Source organism: Athene noctua, chromosome 2 (genome assembly GCF_965140245.1).
Source record: "Athene noctua chromosome 2, bAthNoc1.hap1.1, whole genome shotgun sequence".
Lineage (NCBI taxonomy): Eukaryota > Metazoa > Chordata > Aves > Strigiformes > Strigidae > Athene > Athene noctua.
The window spans coordinates 35,667,754-35,694,363 of NC_134038.1; the positions used below are offsets into that span (position 1 = coordinate 35,667,754).

Here is a 26,610-nt window from a genome sequence, read left to right on the forward strand (position 1 = left end):
TAGATTGGGTCTTGCATACTCTGATCAAATTTGTCGTTATTTTGAACCTCTCGTGTCCCATATTGGGTGCCAGAAAGGACTGTTATGGGTTATCCCCAGCAGGCAGCTCAGCCCCACCCAGCTGCCTGCTCACCCTGCGTGGTGGGATGGGGGAAAAGACAGGAAGGGTAAAAGTAAGAAAACTCACGGGTTGAGATAAAGACAGTTTAATAGCTAAAGCAAAGCTGTACCCACAAGCAAAGCAAAATAAGGAATTCACTCACCACTTCCCATTGGCAGGCAGGTGTTCAGCCATTTGCAGGAAAGCAGGGCTTCGTCATGTGTAATGGTTACCTGGGAAGACAAAAGCCGTAACTCCAAACCTCCCCCTTCCTCCAGCTTTTATTGCCGAGCATGGTGTCATATGGTGTGGGATATCCTTTTGGTCAGCTGGGATCAGCTGTCCTGGCTGTGTTCCCTCCTAGCTTCTGCTTACCCCCAGCTTACTTGCTGGTAGAGCAGTTTAAGAAGCAGAAAAGACCTTGACTTTGTGTGAGCATTGCTAACAACACTGTTTTGATCAAAAATCCAAAACATAGCATCATAAAGCTGCTATGAAGAAAATTAGTTCTATCCCAGCCAAAACCAGTACAGCTTTCTACGCTTCACTGGCATATTTACAGTTGTGTACCACTGGGCAGAAGTCAGGAAATAGGAGAACTTTTATCTGTGTGAACTCACTTTGTGCTCTGAAGAAAACTTACACTTTTTTATCAGGTTATTTGCTACAAGACTTCCCCATTTATTCAAGACAGTTGCTATTTTTGTTGTAAAGGTAACACAGATTAACAGGGAAAGAAGTTTCCTCCAAGCAAGGCAGCATGTCAGTCAGGATTTTATTGATAATTTTAGTGGCATCTATGATTTGCACAGCATCAGGCAACCTGTTAACTGAGAGTCCTTGTCTGTCTTTCAGAAACTTGCAGGTGTCAAGGTGAAAATCAACTTGAAATCAGATGGCTATGTTATGTAGGTAAGGGCTTTCAGGGCCTCCAAACCCTGATTTATACATGGCTAGCCAAAAAAACCATGTTGGGAATGTGAAATAGAGGGAGAGATAAAACAGAACAAGCTGATAGCAAGAATTGTTTTTGAGAGCACTTCATATAAAAATCAAATCACCTGGACTTCATTGCATTCTGTTTTATAAGGGTTTCTAACTCAACTAACTTCAGAGACAAAGTAGGCAGTACCACAACTGATGGCAGTGACCCAGTGTAAATATACGAGAAGTGGTTTTATTAGTTTCCATTTATTTCAGAAATGTTTCTGCTAACTGTAAACCATCTAGTACATATTACCCCATTTTTGATCTTGAAGGAAGTCAAAATAATGGTAGTCATTCTACAGAACAATAACCATAAGAATTATATCAGTTTCTATAACAAAAGATATGTAAGTTTGGAACCTAGCATATTCATTCACAGAGAATACTGCAGGAGGTAATATTTGCTGCATAATTTCAGAATTAATTTAAGAATATGCAGAATTAGGAAAAAATACAAATCTAGTTTGATGGGCAGTAAATTTTCTGACATGAGGTCTCCAACTATGTGGATTGTGGCCAGAAATCTGTCTAAACTAGCTTTCTTCTGTTCTGGCCTTTGTTACCTCTCTCCCTCTTACAGGGAAGAAGGCCCTTTATTCAAGTGCTGCTAAAGTTTTGCTCTTCTTGCCTCCAGAAACATCCAGGTGCTTCTTTTTTGTTTCAGTTTCTAAAAGGAAAGAAGGTAAATGGAGAATAACTGTCTAATGGCGTGGCATGTGTCCCCAGGTGTGGTGTGGATGTCACCTTGGTAACATTTTAGCTTTTATCCTCAGCATCTTGCAAATAACCATTAAAATCCTCCCACATATCCCTGCACATAACTTGGTTCATGGAAAAAATGTGAATTATATTTGCATAACCAATTTTATAATTTAGGGGGTTTACATATGAGAAAGTTTAAAAGCTGTCAGGATCTCTCCAAGCACTGCAGCCAGCACTAAATGCACCAGGCTCTGTTCCCTGCCAGAATCTTTCTAAGTAAATCCTAACGTGACTTGATAACTTAGCTATGGACCTTGGCTTGGAATACAGCCAAAACTTTGAAAGACTGGAAGTTTCAGCTGGCAAAAATGTGAAGGTGCAATGGTGAATTCATAGCAGACTGGAGTTTAGCTTTAATTATAATAAGGGAACTCAACTCTCAAGCAAAAACCCTTAAAAAGAGAAGCAGCAAGAAAAGGTGAAGAAGGAAAAAAGAGACGAGTTACAGTTTATTCCTCTCACTGTGACTTGAAGCTGAGGCTTTCGGAGGTTTTTTTGGCTGCTGTCTCCTTCAGTCTCATTCAGAATTGGGAGCACAGTGAAGCAGGATAATTTTCAGAAGTGAAATGATTGTTTTTTGTTTTAGTTAGAGTGGTTCTTTTTGTATACTGCCCTATATCTAGGTTAGTTCACAAAACCACTGCTTCAGACTTTTGAGCAAACTCAGGCAGCCAGTTTTGTACTCTCAGCTTCACAGCCATCCTGTTCCCTCTTCATTAATGCAGTATTTGGGGCTTTCACATGCAGTTTGTAAACAGAGAATAGAATGCTTGCTTCACTCTTCACTCCAGTGACAACCTTCATAATGAAAAAGAGGGTATATGAAAATGTATTTTCACTGATGCTTCTTATAGAAAGTGATTTTAAACCTGAACTATTTTCTCTCTTCCAACTAAACAAGTTTCCCTTTAGTCAGTTTTTCAGGATGATGCCCGAGACACAGGCTCCTCCATGAATGCTCCATACTGTGTTCATCCTCTGTGTACTTTATTAGCAGAACACAAAATCCCTCACCTCCCTTCTTTTTTTAGGCTACGTGATGAAAATGAGAGATCTCAGAGTTGCCAGTTTTTTAGATTTCCTTTGACTGTGAATTATAAAACTAATTTCAACTCCTTTCCCTGAAAATATAGTATTTACCTGAATAATTATGTGTGAATGGATCAGAGACAGACAAGTTTTTTCTGCAAAAAGCATGTCAGGTATAACTTACATTATTTTGCAGTGCTTGTCAGTGTTTTAATTTATGAATAATTAATTTATCATTTTTTATCAAGTTTTCCTTATTCATTTTTGGGGGGGGGAGATTGTATTCGGTATTTTAGATCAGTGTAGTTAAACTACTCTTTACTGTGTCTATAAGTTAATACGTATCTTAGTAATAGAATAAAATGAGCAGTGTACCAAGGTACTTGTCAATGTGTAATTTTTTATAGAAAGCCATGTCCCACCTCCTGATTTCAGTGTCCCTATCAGACAAACAGGTCTCTTTGCACTGTTGAATGCCAGCCATTGAAAATATAGTGCTCACTTTGCACGTGCTCCACAGGAACTCTGTCTTTATAAATACATTGCTGGGTTAAGGTTTAACAGATTGAAGGTAAACAGCAAGCACAGTACTGATTATCCTGTATGCTGCTGCAACAGCAGCAGTGTTAGATAATTTTCTCTTAATTAGAGCAAACCATCACATCCAGAGGTAGGATGGAGCTGGGTCTCCTTTGCTTGACTGAGCAAAATATATGGCCAAACTTTCCAGATCTCCTGCATCACTGAAATGGGAGCTCTGAGTTCAGAGGATATCCAAGTAGCATGGAAGAAAGGATGTACAAGCTTCTTTGTGGCTCAGATGATAAACTTGTTTTGCATTTAGCAGATATTTTATATATTCTCTTTGGGAACTGTATCAAGTAAGTTTTTTCACTCTTATTTGTACTTCACATGTTTTTATAGGTGTCAAGCGTCTGCCTTACTATAGCCAGGAACATAAAATACTGTTGCAGTAACCTGTGACAATGCCTTTAGTCAGCTTGTTGTTACCTATTTATGGTACAGTAAAGGTTTATTTCTTAGTCTAAATGCTAGGAGTGTATTTTAATGAAGATTTAAGACTACACTACAGCTGCTATTCAAACTCTGTAAGAGGGGAGCATGTTGGAATAGCTCAAGATTTACTGCTGAACTGTCAGTCTTTAAGCTACTGAGTGTCTTTACCCTTCCGTGCAGTAGCTACGGTGGAAACTTTGCCCACTGCTGTGAAGCAGACACAGCGATTAATGAACCTGAGGCGCGCTAATCAAACATATGTTTTCTTGACACAATGATTGTGTTATATATCACATCCGAATGTACAAGCCTTTATCTTTCCTTAATGATCTAGCAAGGGGGCTTTTAAAAATGTGGGTGTTTTTCATGCACTACTTAGATTTGTTCCACAGGGGGTGACCATTAAAAACATCTGACGGGCATGCAGTTAGCCAGGTCCCTGCTGAGATTAGTAAAATACTATATTTAGTAATCGCACTACATCAAGGAACTCCAGCATTGCAGGAAACAGTTTGATTCAACGCTTTTTTTTTTTCTGATTTTTAAAAATTTTTTTTAATTGTATGTCTTATTTCTTCATCTGGGACAATTTTTTTCCTCTTGGTCTTGGTTTTTGTATTTATGCTTCAACTTTTTGTAAAAGACTTTGTTCATACCACGGGATTTTTCCCCCAATTTTATTTTTCTGTTTTTACTGTACTCCTGTTCTACAAATAAAATATATGGAATTGTAAAGCAGGTAGTAAGAATGCAAAGTGGCATTAGGAATCTCTCTCGTGCTATTCCGTGACCGAAAAGAATAATCTATTATTTTTTAGGTAGGCTCTATGGATAATACAAGGATTCACACTTTTAAGCACTAGAATACTATACTGTGAGAGCCGCTAAAGTTGGCTTTGAGAAAATGGTTCAAATGAGCAAGTATATTTAATTTACTTTTGTGCCAAGAGTATTCCTTCACCAATAAATATTCATGAAACATAGTCTGAGCTCAAACAAACAGGATTGCTTCATTTTTTTTAGTAGATGGCATGACTAACAGCAGATGAGCAACAGAAAGAGAAAGGTAAAAGCATTTCACTGGAAAGCTAAAGGAAGAAAAATGTTTCATGAGATTCTTGTCCTATTCAAAATTACTATTTTAACACCTGATTTTTGAGCCCATTTTGTCTTGCTTGTTGCTGTAAATCCAAAGCAACCTATGTAAAATCTTGGAAATTATTCTGTAAATTCAGAAGTAAATTGGGTGCTTTCCCTTTAAGGGTCAGATTTAAAGGAATACCATCCTTTGTTCTAACAAAATAGTCCGGGTTTGTCAATCCAGAAGATTTGTGCATTGCTCAACATAATGGCATTTTATTACCTAGTTTATTTCTGTCTAGCATTCTAAGACTCCTGCTGATGCTTTGACTCAGAGTAGTTTTTGGTTTGGAAACATGAACTCCAGTGTCACAGATTACTTCTTTCTTTTGGTAATTCATATTATTTTTTTAAGTTATTAAATGTTCAAGAAAGAAAGTGTTTGGCCAGACAGAAGTTGTGTTTCAAACTGTGAACATCTAAGCAGCAGTGTGTGAAAATAGTAGCCTTTATTTTTGCTCCCCTCAGTCTCTTGCTAATGCACAGTTAGCTCGTTTCTAGCAGTAGTTTAGTATGTTATAGTTAAGCTTAACTACTACTACATGGTATAGCACATCTCTCACCTTCCCCAGTTGTGAATCAGTAAACCATAGCCCTTGTTCATGCAAAAAGACGGATGTTCACATTCAGAAGTGCCCGCTGAAAACCAGAAGACTATCCTGTTCTTGAAGTTAGGGACATTGTATTTACAGAATAATTTATGCAGATTAACTATGGCCATTATCTGAAATTGCATATTGATCCAGTATGTTAAAGTATCTTATTGCAAGACAAATTCTGCAATATTTTTACAGTTTCTATTAGAACATTTGCACATAGGGAAAGGTATTATAGGAAAGCTAGATTCAAGAGACATCTTTATGTATGAAATAAACAGGAAATATGAAATAAATTGGAAATGTCCTGCTTTTGCAGCAGCATTATGATGAGAGTATCCTTAAATGTAATTTCTTATGCAGTATAATTTAGTCTTTCCTTTATAAAATAACATATAAGGTTAAGAATTTTGGCTATGCCATTCCACATTCAGTTGTAACATTGTAAACATTCATCTTATGTTTTCCTTTATGTGAAGCTATAAATGTCCATCAAAATATTTGTATCTCTTCAGTAATTTAAAATATTAAAAACAAGGGCCAAATTTCAACATAGTTGTCAAATGGTTTCAGACCTTCACATACATTTCTATACACATACGCCGGTTAGTAGTATCCCTCCATACATACTCATACCATGCAGCATGTTCCTGACTGAAGCAGTCTGTGAAGAGGATATAGTGTTGCATCTTATGTGAATACTGAACATGAAAGCATACATGCATTAGTAAATCCATGGCATGTACTTGTGGAAAAAATTATTTCTAGAATTTATTTCATTATTTTGATGCCCAGGATGCACTCTGTTTTACACACAGAGGTTTATTACCCTGCCCACACAGCACAACAGAGTGCTGTGTTTGGGATTCCTGAGGTGTTTATAGGTTATTTATCTCAGGTACTCCACGTATGTGGTTACCCAGAAGAAAAGCTAGCATTGTCGTATGCTTTTTCCAATATTTGAGTTATTGCCAGGATCTTGTTGTTGTGGCACTAATTTGTGCTGCGTAGACATACCTTAGAGGAGAATTACATGTAAATTACTCGTAGTCTGAGGCTGGAGACTTGCATTTTACTCAGAAACTTGCACAATCCTTACTACAGACATCTGTATGTGGGCCATTATTTTCTAACAAGATCCTAATGCTGTTCTATAAAATATCTGCTTATATGTTATCCAAATAAAACATTCTGAATTTTAATGAGTAGAATTTCATTGCTGTTTAATCCTCAAAATGCATTGAGCTAATTTGTGAGTGTCCCTGTATTACAAATAATTGAAGCCTGAAAATTAGTTCCTGGACATAGATAGTAATTATTTTCATAACTCTTTTATTTTTACCTCTGTAATATATGGAAAGGGAAAATGACCAATTGTGGTTAGGCCAGAGGCCTTAATGGTGGGTTATAGTCCCAGTACTGCCATTCACTCCTGCCAGATCAGAGTGAATTTGGATGAGTCATTTAACGTCTGTCCACAAAGCGTGCTTACCTGTCTAACAGAGCTACTGCAGAGATGAGCTGTAGTTAAGCACTCTTGACTCTTAAGGCACCAAGAAACTTTTAGAAAAGTATTATTGTAGTCATGAATTCCAAGAATGGCCACATAATCATGGTTGGAGCACTTGGCCAGCCTTCACTCAGCGCTCCTTGATAGCAGATGCTGAATCAAGCATTTTCTGTGCCTTCATGTTCCCCCGTTCCCCTGCCTTACAAGATACGATATTCTTAAACCAGTTTTATAGACATGCACGTTCCTCCTATACTTAGTCATAATAGCATGGACATATAAACTGAAATATTTGCAACATACTGCTAGCTGAAACCTAGAAGCATGTGCTGCTATTCAGACTATTTGATAACTATTTGACTACTACCATTTCTTTCTGAGTGCCTATTTTGGACACTCTCTTCAAATACCTAGCACTCTTGGTTGACAAAAACCCCCAAACTTTGGATCATAGATCACATTTGAAGAAGAAAGGAATAAAATAGAGCATTTAAGAATGTAGCAGCTGGATTGATAAATAACAAAACAGGATTACTGGGAAATTGCACATACGCATGCCAAATGCAGAAGAAATCTGAATATTTCTGCTGACTGCACAATTCTCCAGACTAGAGGGATTTGATAAAAGGACAAAGTTTTATTCTGTCCCCCATTCAAAGTCCAGTCTTTTGTTTTTTATATCACTATTCATATTATTAACATAGAAAGTGTTTATTTTGGTTCAACTGAAGAGCTTCAACAGGGCAAGAGATAATTAGAGGACTGATGTCTAAGAAATTACAAAGTAATGGCCTTGATACATTCGGATGAGGCTAAAAGTGCATCATGAAATTTCTTTGGGAAAGTTAAGCCTAGAAAGATACCAAAATTCTAAATTTGTTGCAGTTTCGATGTGGGACTCTAAAGGGGACGTGAATCAAATAGGCTATTGCAGATAATAGTGTCATGTAATACTAATCACAATTTTTCCTCTGGATATCTCCTGTTCTTTCAGCTTGTTAGCCTTACGTTATTCCAGTGAACATTAGTGAAGTGCAACCTTACTCTTCTTATTCTAATTAAAAACAAGCCTACAAAAGTGCTATACAGTTCAGAAAGTGCCATTTTTCCATTCCTGCATATGTGCTCTAAGACATGTACTTTTCTTGCTCACTAGATTTTGCCCCTTTTGCTATGTCATATTTGCAGTACAGAATCATCCTCTCGAGCTTTTCTGCCACATTTCTCCACATCACATTCTCACAACATGTACTCAGCAGAATATCTAGCTTGCAACCAGATACCACAGTTGTGGAAGCTTGATAAGTCTGTCATGACAGTAGTCCCTGACATTTAAAGAACTTCAGTTTATATTTGCAAGCCAAATTTCATACCTTCATACCTCTTTCGATTAATCAAAGTTAAACCGTTGTATATGTGAAGGGGCCTCCTGTGGTTTCTAAGTAAGTAGTATGGCTTTTCTGGCAGAGAGCCACAAGCAATTTAGTAGGCACATATTGTGGGGGTTGAGAGGAAGAGAGACAAGGATAATCCAGAAAGCTTTGAGAAGGGCTGAGTGAAATCAATATTTCTATACACACTGCAAGAATTTTGCATTCTGTATCTTACTTTTGGCTACAGCAAAACTGTTTTGATGTGTTGTCAACAAAGTAATTCTGAATTATAGCACCAACTTGTTTTTTCTCTCACTCAGCCAGTTTTGCACTGGTTTTACTTCAGCTGAAGTATTCCCGTTTTGCACCTGTGGCAGAGTTGAGTTAGGCACAGAGGATTTAATACACACAGTGTACAATTAGAATCATATATGTCACTAAATCATTTCCACAGGAATAATTCTATATGGTTCCTAGTTGTCTTCAGAAATAATAAAGTTTAATTTTGTAGCCTAAATGTCAAGATGAGGCTTTATCATGTAACTTTTGCCTGAGAGCTATACAGCTGTAAATAGATACTAACATAAAAGGTCTGTCTCCAGCAGAGCTGATCTCTCTTTCCATTTCTGACAGGGGTCACATAGCCAATGTAAATTACCACCATAAACTAAATTCCACCTCTCCTGTAGAACAAAGTGCTTGATCTGCCTGTCTAGAAGCCAGGAGCTATGTAGAGAACTGTAATATTTCAACAATTCAGCATGAGTAGCAACCTGTTCTTAATAATGAAACACTGGCAACATTTAATTTAATTTTGTCTCAACATATTAAAATCCATCCTTTCTTTAGGGGATTTAAGAACTGTCTGAAGGGAACCTGAAGACAAGGAGAATAATTCAAGTAGAAGCATTATCTTCCTCTGTAATTCATGCAAAATTCAGGTTCAACATGCACTTTTTGACATCAGTAGGGAACGAGTTACTCTTAGAAAAGTATAGCCTAGACATCTCAAGAAGAATGTGAATTCTTCTCCATTTTATCTGCCATTTTGATTGATAATTAGAAAATCAAATTCAAATATACAGTATTAGCCATGACAAAAGAACTAGTGGATTTTTAGTAGAAATGGAATTACAGTTGAAAAAATTAAACTATTATTACCAAGTTTTTGGAGGTATAATGATTTACGTGGACGTTTTATAACTAAGCTACAAAATGCTGTTAAAAATGACATCTAGGCTGGAAACTCTAATTAGATTCTTATATAGATACAATATCTTGAATTCAGTCTCAAAGGTCTCAGAAACTGCAGAATGCAGCCCTTAAAAAAACGATCCAACAGACATATCACAGAAAATTTGGCCCCAGTTCAGTATGGGACTGCCTAGAATATTTTACACACTCCTTGTTTTATATTAAAGATGAATTCAATGTAAATGTTTGGAATTCTTCTTACAAACTTGTTGAAAAGGGACAGTATTTTAGCATGACTCCCTTGTACAAACCTGGTGTTTAGCAGATTACGTATGTTATTCTGTTATAGGTACACTACAGTGATAGACAAAATGGCAAAGAGTGTATGACCTGTTTGACACTGTCTCCTGTGCAGATGACTTTCCAAGGTATCGGAAGCTCCATTGAAGCCAGCCATGACCAGGTATAATACCTTCACCCCACACTCTTATAATTTTATTAATATCTAGTAAGGCCAGAATGTCAGCTTTAGTAAATTTTAAATTTCAACACACTTTGTGCTTTGCATATGGCATGTTCTTGTCACTGGGATTTGCCTATCTTGCCATAGTGAAGTCCTGATTAGATCTAAAGAGTGACCCGAAAAGGAGACAAAGCTATATTGCCTTTATGTATTTTTAAGACATATTAGGAAAGCTTGAACAGCTTGCTTTGGTTTTAGTCAGATGTAAGGTTTCTGCAAAGGTTTTGTTTGATTTTATGTATGTATCAGGTCTTGTCTATCCTATTTTTACTAGAAGATTATGGGTAGCTGGAAAAGCAGAGAGATGAAGCCATCATCTCTAGCCATCACCTGTCACAAGAAACTGGCATTTGAGAGGGGAGAGGGATTTTTAATCAGACTGTGTAAAACTCCCATTTTGTTTGGCTGTTCTTAAAATGTTTAATTCAAGCTTCTGGCAAAAATCCAGGAGAAGAAAAAATCTCAATGGTAATCACCCATCACCCTGCTGCGTCAAATGAGAACTGAGGGGGACTTCCATTCTAGTCTTCTTGTCCTCCAGCACTCTTATGTATAAAGCAAGACAAGACTTCGATACTCTAAGAGCTTTAAAAGCAAAAATGAAGCAAGAAATCTTTAAACCAAACCTTGCGCTTTTCAAATCTTCAGTAGATTGGAAAAAGTACCATTTTTGTTTGCCTTTGCAGGCCTCTTTAAATTGTACTGTGTTCACATTTATCATACATTTTATCAGACTCTTATGTAAGATTCTCTAAGGAAAAAGGAAAAGTCACCTTAAGAATTATCAGAATTAGTTACTTTTGGGGAAAAGTTTCAGACACTCATAGCCATATTTTTGATTGATGTTTTTTTTTTTTTTTATTGGAAGTTTCTAAGTTAGTTGTTAACATAAACTAAGCCCATTAGTTATTTACATGGTAACATGAGGATACTTCCTGTCCTTAAGTATTTGGTGTTTTACAGTAATGGAGAGCTGTGGTAAGTCAGACCATACTTCAACATACAATTCTCATTTCATCCAGCAACTTGTTTATGCTGTTGTAAAGTCACTCCGTTTTTCTTTCAGTAAAGACCGCCTTTTAAAAGTTAGTTATAAGTCAAATACAATATTTAGACATTTCAATGAATTTAAGGTGGTCCCTGTCAATTTGGTAACAACTACATTCTGGGCTACCAGCCAGGTTGGCCTTTGTCTTAGCATTTATTTAGGCTTGAGTATGATATGTAAACAGAAAAAAGACTTTGTAAGCAAAAAGCACATTTAAGCCATCTGAATAATTATATATTTAAGACATCTAAATGAAAAAGTGTTATTGAGCCTGCAAAGTCAAGCACCTAGAAAATAGGGAATTCTGGATTATGAGCAGCATTAGTTTGATCCCAGGTGCACCCATTCAGTGCTCTAGACAGGACATTTTCCTGGGAGGGTAAAAAACCCCATAAAATCACATCGATAAAGATTGTATCATAGTATGTGCACAAATAGGTAGAATTAAGTTTGCTTGGGCTATTACGTAGCTAGAATTTCCTAATCTTTCTTCATTTGAAGTTTAAAAAACATTCATCACTGGTTTTAGTTATGTGATTTTCCACAGGGTTCTTAAAAAGCAAAGAAAAATGTTTTGTCATTGCATGATGGAGTGGTTGTTGCATTACTGAACTCACATCACTTGTGCAAAGAATTCATCTGAGCTGAGAGCAAAAGAAAATAATCATCTAAAAGCCAAGTGGCAACCAGTGAGTCACAAAATAGACCCACATACTGGACAGGATTCACAATTTTCTGCTCATTCCCTTCTTAAATATCAAAGGAATTCCACTTTCTGAGGAACAGGGGTGCTACTGACTGGTTGTGTTTGATAAGGGAGGTGGCAGAACTGGATCGAAGCATTTGCCATCACCTGAATAAATAGAGAAAAATGAATCATTAGTAAACAAACAGAAAGCACATCGAGTGTTTGTCAGGCACCGGAATTAATTAATGACAAAATTAGACCTTTTAATGGACCAACTAAAAAAAAAATAATTCCCTTTTCTTTCTTGTTTCTGTGTGATTGGTATGATTTTGCTTGTTTTTCTATAATTCCCCTCACAGCAGGTTTATCTGATATGGTTATTCTTCTTATAAAAAACAGGAGACAGAATTTGTTAAGCTGAAGTATCCACATTTGAAAGTTTCAAATGAAATAAGTGCAAGATAGCCATATGCTATAAAACTTAAATTCTAGAAGCGCTTCTTTAGCTAATGTTGTTACTTTTAAATCATCTCTTTTGTATTGTATGGTAATTAGGATGGATTAGTCACCTGAAAGCCTGTGATTTCAATGAAGACATGTTGGTTTGTGTCAGCTATGAGCCCTGGCACAGTTTGACTTCAGGATCTATCCACTCCTCTGTTTGTGAAGCTAATTTTTCTCATGTTCATTCTAAAATATAGATTTTATAAGTTCTAGGGTTTTTTAATGGAAAACTGTCTGAATGAGACTGAATACTTTATTTCTGGGAAAGTGTTGGAATCTGTTTATGTCTAATAAAAAAAAGCTGTATAACAAATTTGTCACTGTATTGTGACAGAAGAAACATATCTGACCAAATACCTTGATCAAAAAAAGAAAGAAATGAAAAAAAAAAAAACCAACAAACCACAACAAAACCCAACAGGTTCCTAGTGGCATCTCCAGCACTATAGCCTACCTTTTAGATTGGAATTATCTTTTGTAATATATCTCTCTACTCACATCCAGTGGGAGATTTGTTACCCAGCAGATACCAGTGTGGTTACAATCCTTCATAAGTATATTATCTCGCTTTTTCAAATATGACAAGACTTGACACAGCAGTTTTTCAAGTCACCTGCTCTTTTCCTATACTCTGTAGGGAGTTTTCATTCTTTAGATTGGTTTAGCTCGTGATTTTAAGGAGTTTAAATTTTTCCCCACATACTTCATTTGAGCAATTTCAGATTAAAATAAACATTTCATACTGGTACACTAATTAGTGTGTATTTGAAATGTCTGATTGACAGGGCATATCTCATTTGGACATGAAGCAGTATTGTGGAAGCAATTGCGGGTCTTTCAGGGTTTTTTTAGCAAACAGTAAAAAAGGGAAACATTCCTAAAGTACCACTGCAGTCTAACCTGCCACGTGTTTTGTTGGGTCTTGCATTAAGGTATGCCTACCTCTTTAGTAGAAATGTAATGAAGTAGAAAATTTAATGCTATCAGAGCAAACTAATGAAGGAAATAGAGATTTCTGTTTTCCCTAAAGAATTCTATTCAATACCATAAAGTTGTTAGAGATGTACTTCACTCAGCACAAATTATTGGACTCCCTATAATGGTAGCTAGGTTAAATTTGATGTCCTGTGTCATACAAGATGGCCCGTGACATAGTTTCAGTCTAAGATGTAACACTTATTTTTCTGCTGTGTCTTGAACAAGCCAGTGTAGAACTCAGCTTCCTCGTTTGAATGTATATTTGGAAAGTTGCAATATTAGGATCTTCGGCAACTGTGTAATAATTACTCTTTTTCTGAATGCTTTAGCTCTAAGTGACTTTAGAGCTCTACTTCAGGAGTATCATACCCCTGTGCTTGTCACAGCTGTGAAGAAAACCTTGGGAAAAACATCTTGGGTGCATTCTTAAGGCTTGCTGAGCAGCAAGCAAATTGAAAAAATGAACATTCATGTTTTAATAAAATTATTTTGAAATCAGTCCTGGTGATGAGGAAGAACAGATTGGACCCATTTTGAGATTTTTGAGTGCTTGCCATGGATTACTCTGCCTGTACAACTGAATTTTTGACCCCCAGTAACTTGATGTTCTTTGAGGGGTGACCAATTCTCCACTCAAATTTCAGTAGATAGATCAAAGACCAGACTCATCACTTTAATACTTTTTGGTGATTTTGAAGGTATTAACATATGTGTGGTTTCTGGAGCTGGCAATATTCTTTATTTGTTTATTACTGACTTCTGCTGTTTACTTCACCCAGTAGTCCCAATGAGATGTGCTGTTAAAGTGATGATAATGAATCTTTTATGCTTATTTTTAGTCCATGCTTTCTTAATCCCATCTATCATATTTGTGTTGTGTATTATACCATGTTTTTAGAACTCTCCTACACTTTAAAATGCATAAAATACAATACTTATATTTTCTAGGACAGATAACAATTGTGTAATGTTATATGTAATCTACCACTACTACCACTTTTATTTTAAAATATAAAAATAGCTGGAAAGAGAATAAGCAGGGACAGAAATTGTAGAAGTGGAAGAGCTACTGATGAGATAGACTTGATAGAATTCCAACAGGGAGGGGCTGTACTGAAAGATGACATGCTCAGCAGTTTCAGAAATCACTGATGGAAAGCTTGACAGGCAGCAGTGACAAGCAAACTGAAATGTGATATGTAGCAAACCATCATGGTTGGCCCACATTTCTGAGCAGGGTTAACAGATTGTAGTGATGCCCAGAGGTGAGCAGCTCCTGATGTCACTGGAATACAGCAAAGTTGGAAGTAGTTCTCTAGGGACAAAAGACCTTGGAGGTGGGTGACACTCTAGGGAAGGTGCTTGGAGCACTGAAGTTTCATTGAGGTTTCAGAACTATACCTTGTAAGAGCAAATACATAATACATATGAAGGTCCACATGTCTTTGTTATGTTCTGAGAATTATTTGTAGAGCATGCTTGGGATGCAGCATCTAGAGAATTTATGCCAGCCGGAGTCACCGACTGACTGTAAGAAAAGCAAACCCCCCAAAAACTTAATGGTGTAGTCAGTGAGCATGCAGCGGGTGGGAATTTGTCCAATGCTGGAACCAAAAAAGATGAAAGAGATTGGGGTTTTTTGTTAAGATACCTTTCCACATCAGAAAAAAAGATTTTTTTGTTGGACACTACATTAATTCCTGCTTAGAAATAATTTTGTTCTAATGCAAAATTAGTATTTTCTGGAGGTTCAGATTTACTTCACAGTGGGTGTTTGTGTCCTAGACATAGCCAAAAAATGAGAAAATGTTAGGATTTTCTTTAAAAAATACATTTATTCCTTTTTTCTGGTTGGTGTTATGCGTTTCACTTATCAGCTCATTTCTACTTGATTTATGGTAAATGCAGTTCTCATTTCTTTGTGGTGACATCTTCAATAAAAGAGATAACTGTAGTTTGACTCAGTAAAAATTATCTAGCGGTTTTCCCCAAACTTGTCGATTCCATCACAGCCCTTTCAGGACTCCTACCTGACCTTGTGAAAACATCTCATGCAACTAGGTCTCCTTCTTCTGCCGGTGTGGTCTGGCTGACTGCTGCCTTCTCCTTGATGACTCCGTAACCTTCAGGGTGGGTCAGGCATGGCTACAGCTGAGTGCCTCGTGCTCCAAAAGAGACAGGTCACATGGGACAGAGAAATATAAACTGCTTTTGATATATAGCACAATGCTTCAATCTTCTCCTGTTGTGTTGGGAAAGTTGTATCTCTTAGGTTGACATTGCAGTCAGGAGTCATCCCATCAGGTTTCAGTTAGGCTCACTAGGTTGTTGTCTGCTATTTGGTACTTTTTCCTGGTCTGCTGTGCTCTCCACAACTGTGTGGAAGCATTGGTACATTCTCTCTGTATTCATCTTCTGTTTCGCATTATCTCAGTCTGGATGTACGTGACAGAACATTTGCTTTTCCCTGGCAGCTGCTGAAGGAAAACCTTGATGAGCCTGAGATCAAACATTGGTATTTGTTCAGGATGTATAATCTTTCATTTTCAAAAAGTGAGTTGCTAATTAACTGCCGAATGGGAACAGAATGTAAACCAAAGCACAGCTATCTCCCTGCAAACCCTTTCAGAGCTCTCATTCAGGGCTTCCTGAGTAGCTTCCCAATGTGGCTGTCTCTTGCTGAAGATGCAGAATAGAATTTTTCAGTGCTCTGTTTATTTACACAGTAATGTCAGCAGGGTATGAAATGCTACTGTTGCAGTCTCTGGGCATCTTACATGCTTGGCATGTAAATGATGACAAACAAAGACCATGTATGTTTTGGGGACTGTTTCCTCCTCAGCTGGAAAAAAAAAAAAAAAAAGTGAAATAGCCTGGTGACAATTATCAGTGAGGTTCAACAAGAGTGGTGAGGTTCACAGAACCACAGAATGGTTGAAGTGGGAAGGGACCTCCAAAGGTCATCTGGTCCAACTCCCCTGCTCAAGCAGGGCCACCAAGAACAGGCTGCCCAGGCCTGTGTCCAGACAACTTTTGAATGTCTTCAAGGTGGGAGACTCTACGTTGGTTGTTCCTTCCCATTGACTTCAATCCTGGATGCTTCCTAAACCACTGAGCTAGCAGAAACTAACGCAATTTTTGAGCCAGCTAAGTGAGTTGAACTGATCCACTGGGGCTTAGGTGAGTACTAGAACCGAAACATGGGAGACATCAGGACTGCCCAGCCAAGAGAAGAGGAGGGGGAGCCTCCACACAACAAACTATTAGATCAGATCACCCATGTTGTAAAATGTCACTTGAAGAGGCTGAGGCAAAAATAAACTGTACAGAAAACTGATTTTCTTACAGAAATGTTTGTCTTGTTTTGTACCTTTAAACCTGTTCACTGTTGCAGTAGCATGATCTGGCATAAAGAAGAGAACAGGAATGAACACAGAAGGATGGAGGAAGAGCAGAATCATAGCAGCCCTGACCTAGAGAGGTTTAGCTGTTTTGGAACTGCACCCTTAGCAGTTGCTTGCATTAAAATACCTTAGCAGACTTTCAGTGCAGTGTAGCATGTGGAAGTGAAAAGAAAGGCATTAACAACATGGAATGAGTCAACCTTCCACAGACCACAGGCCAGCTGTTCGCTATCCTTAGTTTGCAATCTGTTTCTGGTTTGGTTTGTTTTGCTGTTACTGTAGCCTCAGTTGGCCAATGATGAAATGCAAAAATCTTGAATTTTCTTGCTGCTGTGGCTGTTAGGGAAGGGAAGAAGCTTAAAAGGGAAAGGTACTGGAGAAGTCAGGAAAAGCTAAATGTGTCAGTTAGTTTTCTGCCTTGTCACACTGCAGCAGGAGATTCAGCCCACTTGCAGTATCAAGAAATCTAACAGCTTTTTCCCTGGCAGGAAAAAACAGAGGGAAGACAACAGAGGTAGGTTCTTCTCCTACTCAACAGTTAAAAATGGATAGACATACACCTACTAGACAAAAGTTGGTGACAGAGATGGAGGCAAAAATGAAGTGGAAGGAGACCCCCTAGGAGCTTGGGATTTACAAGGATCTGGATTTTTCATCTTGACCCCCAGACAGATAGCATTTGCATTTTAATAGATATGTTCATTTCTAGGAGTGGTAAAGCCTTTCAAACCTTATGAGTTAAAACTAACACTCAGTCAAAACCCAGTTGCCTGTTTTGTAGGCATCTCCATTTTAGACTAAGAAAGGTATTAGCAAAACGTACCCTCAACTTTGCTGCCCACCCTGTACTTACCAGAGTTACTCTGTATCATTTTCCACACACTAATCAAAGTAGTGCTATGTCTGTTAGTTGATATTTGTTTAATCACTTGTCATTCAATGAAGTTGCTTAACACACTAATTACATAATTGCCATTTCAAAATGCATTTCCTTAACCATTCTACAAGACAAAATAATGATTTGCACATGTTGCATCTGAAGAACTGTGCTTTTGCCAAAATTGTGTTTGCCACCTAATTTTTCCACTTCTCTTGAAATAATATCACATGGCTGGGATTATGCATTTGCCTAGTACAAATGAAGATTCATAGTTTTTTGCTAGCATAATCATCATACAACCCCTGGATCTACATAGTGCAAGTAGAAAATGAATTTGACATCCTACACCTCTTCATTTCAAGAAGCCAGGATCTCATAATAAATGTTCTGACAATAGACTTAAAGGGAAATGAAGGAGATCAGGTTTTATAATTAATTACAGGGGAACAGCCAAGCTTATGTACTGTGAAATACAGTGGGATAACAAAACCAAACACTCCTCCTCACCACTTTCGTTTCACCAAACTGGTACAATTTTCCTCTGACTATCTGCTCAGAGTTTAAACAACTTCTCCTTCCTCTTTCTGAGATAGCTCTACACAGCATCACCAGCCTCGATGGTGAGCTAGTCTAAGTACTCATGTCTGTAAACTTGGACTGTCTTCCACCACCATGTTCCCACAGCAAACTCCTGTCATCTGCTGTGTCTACATAACTTACTCATCTGTATGTGGTTTGGCCCATGTTTTTAGTGCTGAAGCACTTCTCTCAGTCTGTTATAGGCAAACTCGTGTCTATTCTGGGCAGAGGTAGGGTTACCGGAGGAACAAAGGAATAGTTTTGTCGAGTAATGGGAGGAGCAAAAAAGTACTCATGCATGCATGCTCAGTGCAGAGTGTGGCAAGTTCCTGCCCAATTTAAAGTTCAGTTCTAGAGTTACTGTCTTAGCTATGCTACCTGTAACATGGATCAGTACATAAAAGGTCTGGATCTCTGCTGAGCATGAGGAAGTTGTGGAGCTATGTTTAGGAGCACTAAGTTTAAACTTAGTTTCTAGACATCCTTAGTGCAACAACATCCTGCTTTCTTCATTGGATGTTTTTGTAAATAGCCCATCAAGAAGGAGCTGAAGACTTACTCTAACTTGATCACTAATAGTTTACCTGAGAAAATTATTTCACTTTTTTACGTGATTGCCATTGATGACCTGATGGAAAGTGTCAGACATCTCCAGCATAAAAGGTGTTTATATTCTTTCCTATACCTCATTTAACATAGCATCTGAATCCCTCTCTTGTCTCCCAAACTCATTTCACATACAGGTTTTTGTAGTCACACTGAGTTTCTCAGATCATTGAGTCAGAACATCCCACTGTTTAAGACAGGAAGGAGTCACAAACCGACCTTCTTTTCAAAGCATCAAATGTGCAATATCCTCGCTTGATACAGGAGTTCCTGCATCCCCAGAAACTCTGTATGTACTTGTGTCCTCCATTTCATGGCCCCTACACACTATCTGTGTTCCAATATTCATGCTTCATTCCAGCAAGATCCTTCACATATGCTAAATATAAGAGTGTTTCCAAGTAATTTACTCTCTGAAGGATCCAGGACTTGAGATAATAAACACTAAAATGGAGGTATCAAGCAAAACCAAAACAGTGAACTCGTAAGTTAAACTTTAAATTGTATAAGTATTTCTTCATATTCATTCTGTCTCTTTCCCATCATTAGAGAGACTGAGAGACTAGTTTTCCACAGATCCTTACGGCTGTACAAATAATTGATTTTACAGTCCAAAATCTCCTCTCTCATCCTTCATCCCCTCAAAAAAACAGATCAAATTGGTCCAAAATAAAGGAAAAAATATTCTAGCCAAAAAAAATAATTCATTTTGTACTTGGGCATTTGTAGTGAGATTCACAAAACTGGTGGGAAAGATGATGAATTATTTTACCTGCAAACTCAGAGGTTCACACACTCACACAAGATGCTAAGATGTAAATTTTATTCTATGCCTGTCTCCACAGGAGCATGAATCCTCTGTAGGAACACTCCTTGTGCTACAGAGCAGCACAGCTGGGTAGCCACAGGAACACATAGTGGTAACTACAGAACAGTCATCTTCTTTGACTCACTAAGCAGTGTGCTCAGTAGAGGTGTGTGAGCAGAAGAATTTTGGGGAATTCTCATTTTGTAGTACCCCACAAGACAGCAGTTAGGGTACTATTCTGAAAGGTGAAAAGAAGGATTTGGATCCTCCTGGGAATCAATGAGCCTTAAGATATTAATTTCCACAGTCCAGTATCAACAATCCAGTGAATCTTGCCTTTTGGTTTTCTCTACAAATGGCCAAAACTAAGCAAATTATTACAGATATCTTCAAAGTTTCTAACGTTATTTACAGCTGAAATTGCAGAATACCTGTCCCAAGTCTGGGAGCAGATTTAGCCAATACAAAACTGTTTTTTCCAATGGATATATATTTTTTTAGGAAGAAGAATATGCTTACCTTGCTCTACTGCCAACCTCAACCCTGCCACTGGTACGTATCCAGCTGGTGGCGGCATTGTTCAAACCTCCCAGCCATGTGCTCCTCATGGTTGGAAGTTGCCACATGGACCCCAAGCAGGGACTGCTAGGTCAGGCTACAAAGGCAATTTAAGGTAGTAGGACTTGTTGAGAGAGTCGTCGTCTTCCCTTGTGCAATTCTTCTAAGCATAACCTGCAGGGATAGCAAGAGGTTCCCTTCCTCAACATTCAGCTGTCTATAAAAAACTTTACATTTGCTTCAGGATTTTAAAAACTTGGTTACATGGCATGGATTCATAAAGGACATCTTGGCAAACATTTATACTGCTGCTGTTGCTGAATCTCTTATATTGCCAACTTGATGAAGTAGGACAAGCGCCAAAGACTCAATTCTCTGTATGCTGATAACAGTGGGGCCCCAAGCAGTCCCTGTACTTGTCATGCCTCAGCTATTTACATAAAAAGCACACCTTTTACTGATACATCCTACGAGGCTCATCCCAGTCACATGAAGATTTTATCTGGTTTGTGAGACTGGAGAAAGCCTGTTTAGCCATTACTTCAAAATGTTAAGCAGTTCAGCAAGTCATTCCAATTTCAGACTACTCCCTAAATATTTCATATTTTAACAGTGTTTTGAATAATTGGGGTAATTTTTTCTGGCACAGCATGCTGAATGAAATTATGAATTGAGGAGATTTTTATGTTGTTGTATTTGGTTCAATACCCCATTGTCATTTATGCGAAGTGGTGCAATAATATACTGTCAGTCATTTAGGGGACAGCTGGGCATACATGAAGCTTTGTTCATGTGCTTTGGGCTTCCCAGGGTGCCTCAGTTCATCAGTGCTGACAATACTGCAGGACCCAGGGTTTGATTTTGGAGTGTGCCAAAAAACAGGATCGTTCTTTCAAATTAAATAAAAAATAAACAAGGATCAGTGTGTAGAACCGTTTTTTGTCATCATATATCTGCTCGTGCTTGTGAGGAAAATAATAGGAATTGAAAAAAATTGGAAAGGAATGTTTGCTATAATTTTCTAAGCTGCAAAATAGTTAAGCAAGAACATACGGGTTTGAGAAGGAGTTAAGGAAATTAAAAGAAGGCATCAAACGTTGGCTTGACCCAAAAATGTTTAAAACCTCATTTGCCCTTGCAGAACAAAAATATTAGCACAGAAGCAGTCTGACATGATGGCAAATACACAATTTAGACATATCAAGCTGCTTTGAGAAAAATTTGCAAGTTTTTTGGCCCTCATTTACATAAACTGGATATTGTGGAGTTCTTTTGGAACTCTTCTGATAAATAACGCTTAAAACCCTTTTGATCAAATACCCATTCTCAGGCAATTATATGTTCTTAATTTAGAGGCCAGCTCAAAAAATTGCTTGTTACCTTCATTTAGCAAAGGTTCAACTGCTGCAGTTTTCTGATCCTTTTAAAAAAGGCAAACAGGGAGAGTTTACACAATAAAAGTTCTTTTTTTATTCTCAAATTAATTATTTTGAAATATCTCACAGATTACATCAGTTTCTTACTTGCATTCATGTTGCAAGATGTCAACTATTGTATATTGCTAGTGATGCATTAAATTAGTTGTTTACGTTATAAAATCTAAACATATTAGAATCTTTTGTATTTGTCTTCAAAGATTCCTATTCTAATAAAGCTTTCTGAAACAAGTAAGGTTGTCTTTTTTGTTTAGTTTATGCATCAGTGGAGAACCTAAAGATTTGTAGCCTCTAGCCATCCCTGTCTGTGTTTAGTAGAGTGTAAGGAAATTATGTTTAGGACAATATATATTTTCATTTGAAAGGGAAAGTTATACTTTTAAATGAATCATTTTGCATCTAGAGAAGGTAACGACTGAGACAAATGTAGATGGAGTTGAAATTCATCCCCTTTTCTCAAAGACTGTTCTGCTGCAACTTTTAATTAGAGAAAAAGTATGTATAGCGTACTGAAAAATAAAAATTTTGTCTGCATCCTTCCTATTTCTGATGGCTTTCTGTCTTCAGGTTAAAGTGTTTCTGAGGGTTAAGTGATACAAGACCAACATTCAGTAAAGAACAGTATTTAGTATTTTAAAGAAACTTTGCAGTTTGGACTCCCAGTTTTACTCTTTAATAAATGTTTTAACAGAGGTGTAATGAAATGTGAAAAATAAAAGCAAAAGCTGTCAGCTTCAATACGACTGCTCTGTGAAAACAACTTTCACTGTTGAGGGAAGTTCATTAATTTTTTAGCAGCAAAGGAGCTTCTCGAAGAGTCAGCTGAGCAGCGTGGCAATGAATGTCCACAGTTTCAACACACTCCTTTTAAGTGTAATATGTCTTAGTTCTTCAGCTAGAGTCTATCTTCTAAAGCAGATAAACTGCTTTAATACACTTTCTAGGTCATATTGCATCTGCCTAATCTGTGTTTTATTATGTTTAGACATGCATCTTCCTATTTTAACAGTGTTGGCAAGTCATGAGTAAACAGCAGGATTTTATTTACCGGTCAAAACCTAAAATAACCTACATTAAGCCAATGACCAAATAAAATTGTCACAGTTACACTTTATATCAATGGATGACGCTGAAAGGAAGAGTAGCAAGCTAAGTGTTAACTTCAGAAGCAGATTATTTTCTGTGTACAAGATATGTCTTTTTGGGTAACAAGCCAAGAGTGCTTCATATCTAAATAGCCTCTAGAACATACGGCAATATAACAAGCACTTACTTATAGTAAGGCTTGGGAAATGTGACAAAATAAGCAGTGGAATGAAGAGGACAGTACTGAAACCAGTTGGAAAAACAGGAAGTATAGAATTTGGTGGAATTATGAAATATCTTAAGGAACATCTTGTTTCTGATCATGACTAAACAGTGAGAAAAGCGATAACGAGTAAACTGGTTATTTTCAATAAACCTTAAACTTCAGACAAAAAAGCTAGGTAATTAAACATACTGAAGACTGTTTTGATTAAATAAAAAAGTGTAGCATTTTAAAGTGTAAAATTTTAAAAAAAGAATATGTTCTTATTTGCTTGAAATATTTCTTTAATGAAAGAAAGCATGAGAAGGTATGAAATAGTTTGATGTAATGGCCCACCAGAAGTTGTTTCAAAGGTTATCACTTACTGAGATATTTAGGCAAGATGTGTTCCATCAACAGATTAAGGACAGTGCTGTGTGTAACAGGATAGTGGCACTCATGATATCTGAACACTTTTAGTAAAGTTAAAGGTTAATAATGAAGCTTCAAAAATAATATGGACTTTGATCCAAAGTCTGAAGTACAAATTAAAGCCTTGAGAGAAAAACTAAAGGCTTCATTTCAAAAATACCCTCTAATTCTGGACTTCTGATTTGTGATCTTACACTACAGTATTCAGAAAAAAATAGTACCCACAGCTTTATAAACAGATGCATGCTTTATCTTTTGCAGGAGCTTTACCCATTCAATTCATAATGATACCAGATGAGTATCCACACCACTAGTTCATTAAGAAATTCTGACCAAATGTCCTGATCCTGTAAACATTTTCATGCTCATATAAGTCTGCATATGAGTTGTCCCATTAGATTACCTGTTGTACAAATGTACAGACATTCAGAAATGCAAGTCCAACTGATGTGAATGGAAGTTGATCTGAGGTGAAATACCAAACACAGGCATGTTGCCTGGGTTTAGTATTCCATCTTTGTTTTGGCTGGGATCTTGTCTAAATGCATAAGCATAAATCATAGCATCTCTGAACACAGTCATACTAAGAACTGACATTCCTACAGTTGGTTTTTAACATCCAAACTGCATAAAAGCTGCAGTTTCCAGCCATATCACAATTTTTGTACTGAAAATCTGTATTTTGTACAAAATCTGTATTTTGAACTCCCTTTTGCTCCTTCTAATTTCTTTTACAAGTCATTGTAATTGGTACTTGCATGCCCATTGCCTCCTGCTGGCCAGAAGTGACTGAAGGGGAAAATTTTGTTCATGGTTTTAGAAAAAGAGGTAGAGGGACATATAGAAAAGTAAAGGCTCATTGCTGGAATCACAGGAATTCACAGCCCTTATCCTGAGAACAGATACGTGTGCAGGGTTGTATCTTGAAGAGTCACAGTGTCTCATAGGTCTCCCTTTGGGTAAATGCCCTTTACTTCTCCCCTAGACCTCCCTTCTGAAACCTTGTTCCAGATCACAAATCAGTTCACAATTGAGAGAGCAGCAGCCCAGAGTATCAAAGACTGGTATTTGACTGATGGTTTGAGCACAAGTGCAATTTTGACAGGGATGGTCGTTATCAGATGGAACAAGACCTTAGGCTGTATGTTATGTACTTTTGTGTTCCTGATCATGTTCTCCATTTCAAGTAGGCATTTGAAGGCAGACAAGCCAAATTGCCATCTAAGAGTGGTATAAACAGGTGACATGCTTTGGTTTCTATTATACAAAGAAGTCAGAAAAGTCCTTTCAGGTCTTGAAATGGACAGTGCAAGTACATGGATGTAGTGTATTGGTGCTAGAAACCTGTGAAAGACAGTGTTTCAGAGTTTGCATTACGTGCCTTGTCTGGCAGAAGAAAAGGCTCAATATCACTCTCACCCTACTGTAGTCTGAGAGAAGTTGTGCGGCGCCTTTATTCTTGTCTGATCTTCCTCTACCTTTTACAAAATCTTGTTTTTGTCTTTGTTCCTTTTGAGACATCTTCCTGCAAACCTCTCTCATTGTAGGTCCTCCAAGTCCACTCTTAGCTCACCCACACCATTTCCCATAGGAAGAATAACTTAAGCTTCTTTAGTCTTGAAATATGGGAAAGATTTTTACATAACTTATTCTACTAACTTTTTCAGAACCGTCTAATCTGTCAATGTATCTTTTAAACTCTGAAGCTTAGAGCTAAGCATGGTCAAGTTCTAGAATATCAATGCTGTCTCTACTGGTAATAACTTTCCCGTTTCTTGATACGATTCTGACTATGTGTCTGAGGGTTTGCTGTTGTAGCCTTTGCATTACTTTTGCTAGTGTAGTTTGTTCCATTTTTTAATTTTGTCCTTTTTTCTGGAATAAATGAGCTTCATCTGAATGAGATGGAACTTGCATCGTTGCAGATTACCTGTTCAAAATTCCATTTTTAAAATGATTACATGCCAACATTAGGAGTTTGCTCCCAAATAGCCGCTTTTTTATCAGTTCTTGCTTTTTGCTGGGGAGAAAACAGAGAATGCAGCAAGAATGCATTATCTGTGTGGAAAGCAGATCTTTACATATAGAAAACAAGATTCAGTTTGCCCTAGATTTCATTATTTCATGACTTGCATTCCTTGCGTACTGGGAGTAAAGTTCAAAATGTTAATATGCTGGTATGATTAGGATGCTTTTGATTAATGTGGTCTGTATGAGGCTGGGCTCCTGTTCAGAATCAATTAATCAGTGCCCAGCCAGTTTTGTAAGTAAATGTCATTAAAGGTTGCATTTCCTGAGGATATAGTTGTGTTCTCTAAATAATCATCTGGCATATTCTCCGCATAATATCCTTACATAGTGTCAAAAATTGCAGAGAAAATTAATCTTAAAAAATGCAAGTCTTCTGTCTACAAATGCAGAGAAAGCAGCGTACATCTGAGCAGTCCTGTTGAAAGCAATTGATTAATCCAGTCTTATGTCAAAATACTTACACAGTGTTGAATAAAATAAAATTAAGGCTATGAGTAGGAACAAAATTTTTTACTAATTACCTCAGAGCAAGAAAAATATGCTGACGTGCCCTCTACACAACATAGGAAGTAACCTATATATTTTATGTTCATTCTGAACAGAAACGAAAATTTATATGTCAAATTACAAAGCAGTTATGTGAGTAGTTAAAATTAATTCATAGGGATTACTTGTACGTAAAACCACTCAGTTGCATAGCATTTTTACAATCTGTCCCAGACTATATGCATCTATCAACATACTTAAAACAACTTGTCGCTATGGTATATCCTGTATAAATTAATAATCTGTGTATACATCAGATACACAATCAAATTATATTCACATTTGAAATATATTTAAAATATTTTCTTTTGATATAAATTTCTTCAGTGCAATGTTTTTTCTGCTGAAATCTGAGATGATCTCTTTAATTGTGTAGTGTTGTGTTTCAGTAATTCAAGTCACAGTGCAGGTGGTACATGCAGTTTACTGATGTTAGAGATAGTATTTAAACAACTCCATGCTCAGAGGTAGTATATCAAAAGTTTTTAAATTGAGGGTGACAGGAACTGGTGCTGCACTTTCATGTTATCCAACAATGTGGAAGAATTTTGACATACAGCTGGAATGATCAAACTGCACCAGCTTTACTGTCT

General features: G+C 37.2%; 1 protein-coding gene across 2 annotated transcripts in view; it reads left to right on the top strand.

Annotated features, from left to right (window-relative positions):
- Positions 1-26,610, top strand: part of STAU2 (staufen double-stranded RNA binding protein 2) — a 170,581-nt gene that overhangs the window by 99,230 nt on the left and 44,741 nt on the right. Inside the window, exon 13 of one of the 2 annotated variants that reach the window (XM_074898838.1) lies at positions 10,058-10,171. The exons of the other annotated variant lie outside the window; for it this stretch is intronic. Coding sequence (XP_074754939.1) covers positions 10,058-10,171 — 114 coding nt within the window. The remainder of the gene's footprint in view (positions 1-10,057; positions 10,172-26,610) is intronic. 2 annotated transcript variants of the gene reach the window in all.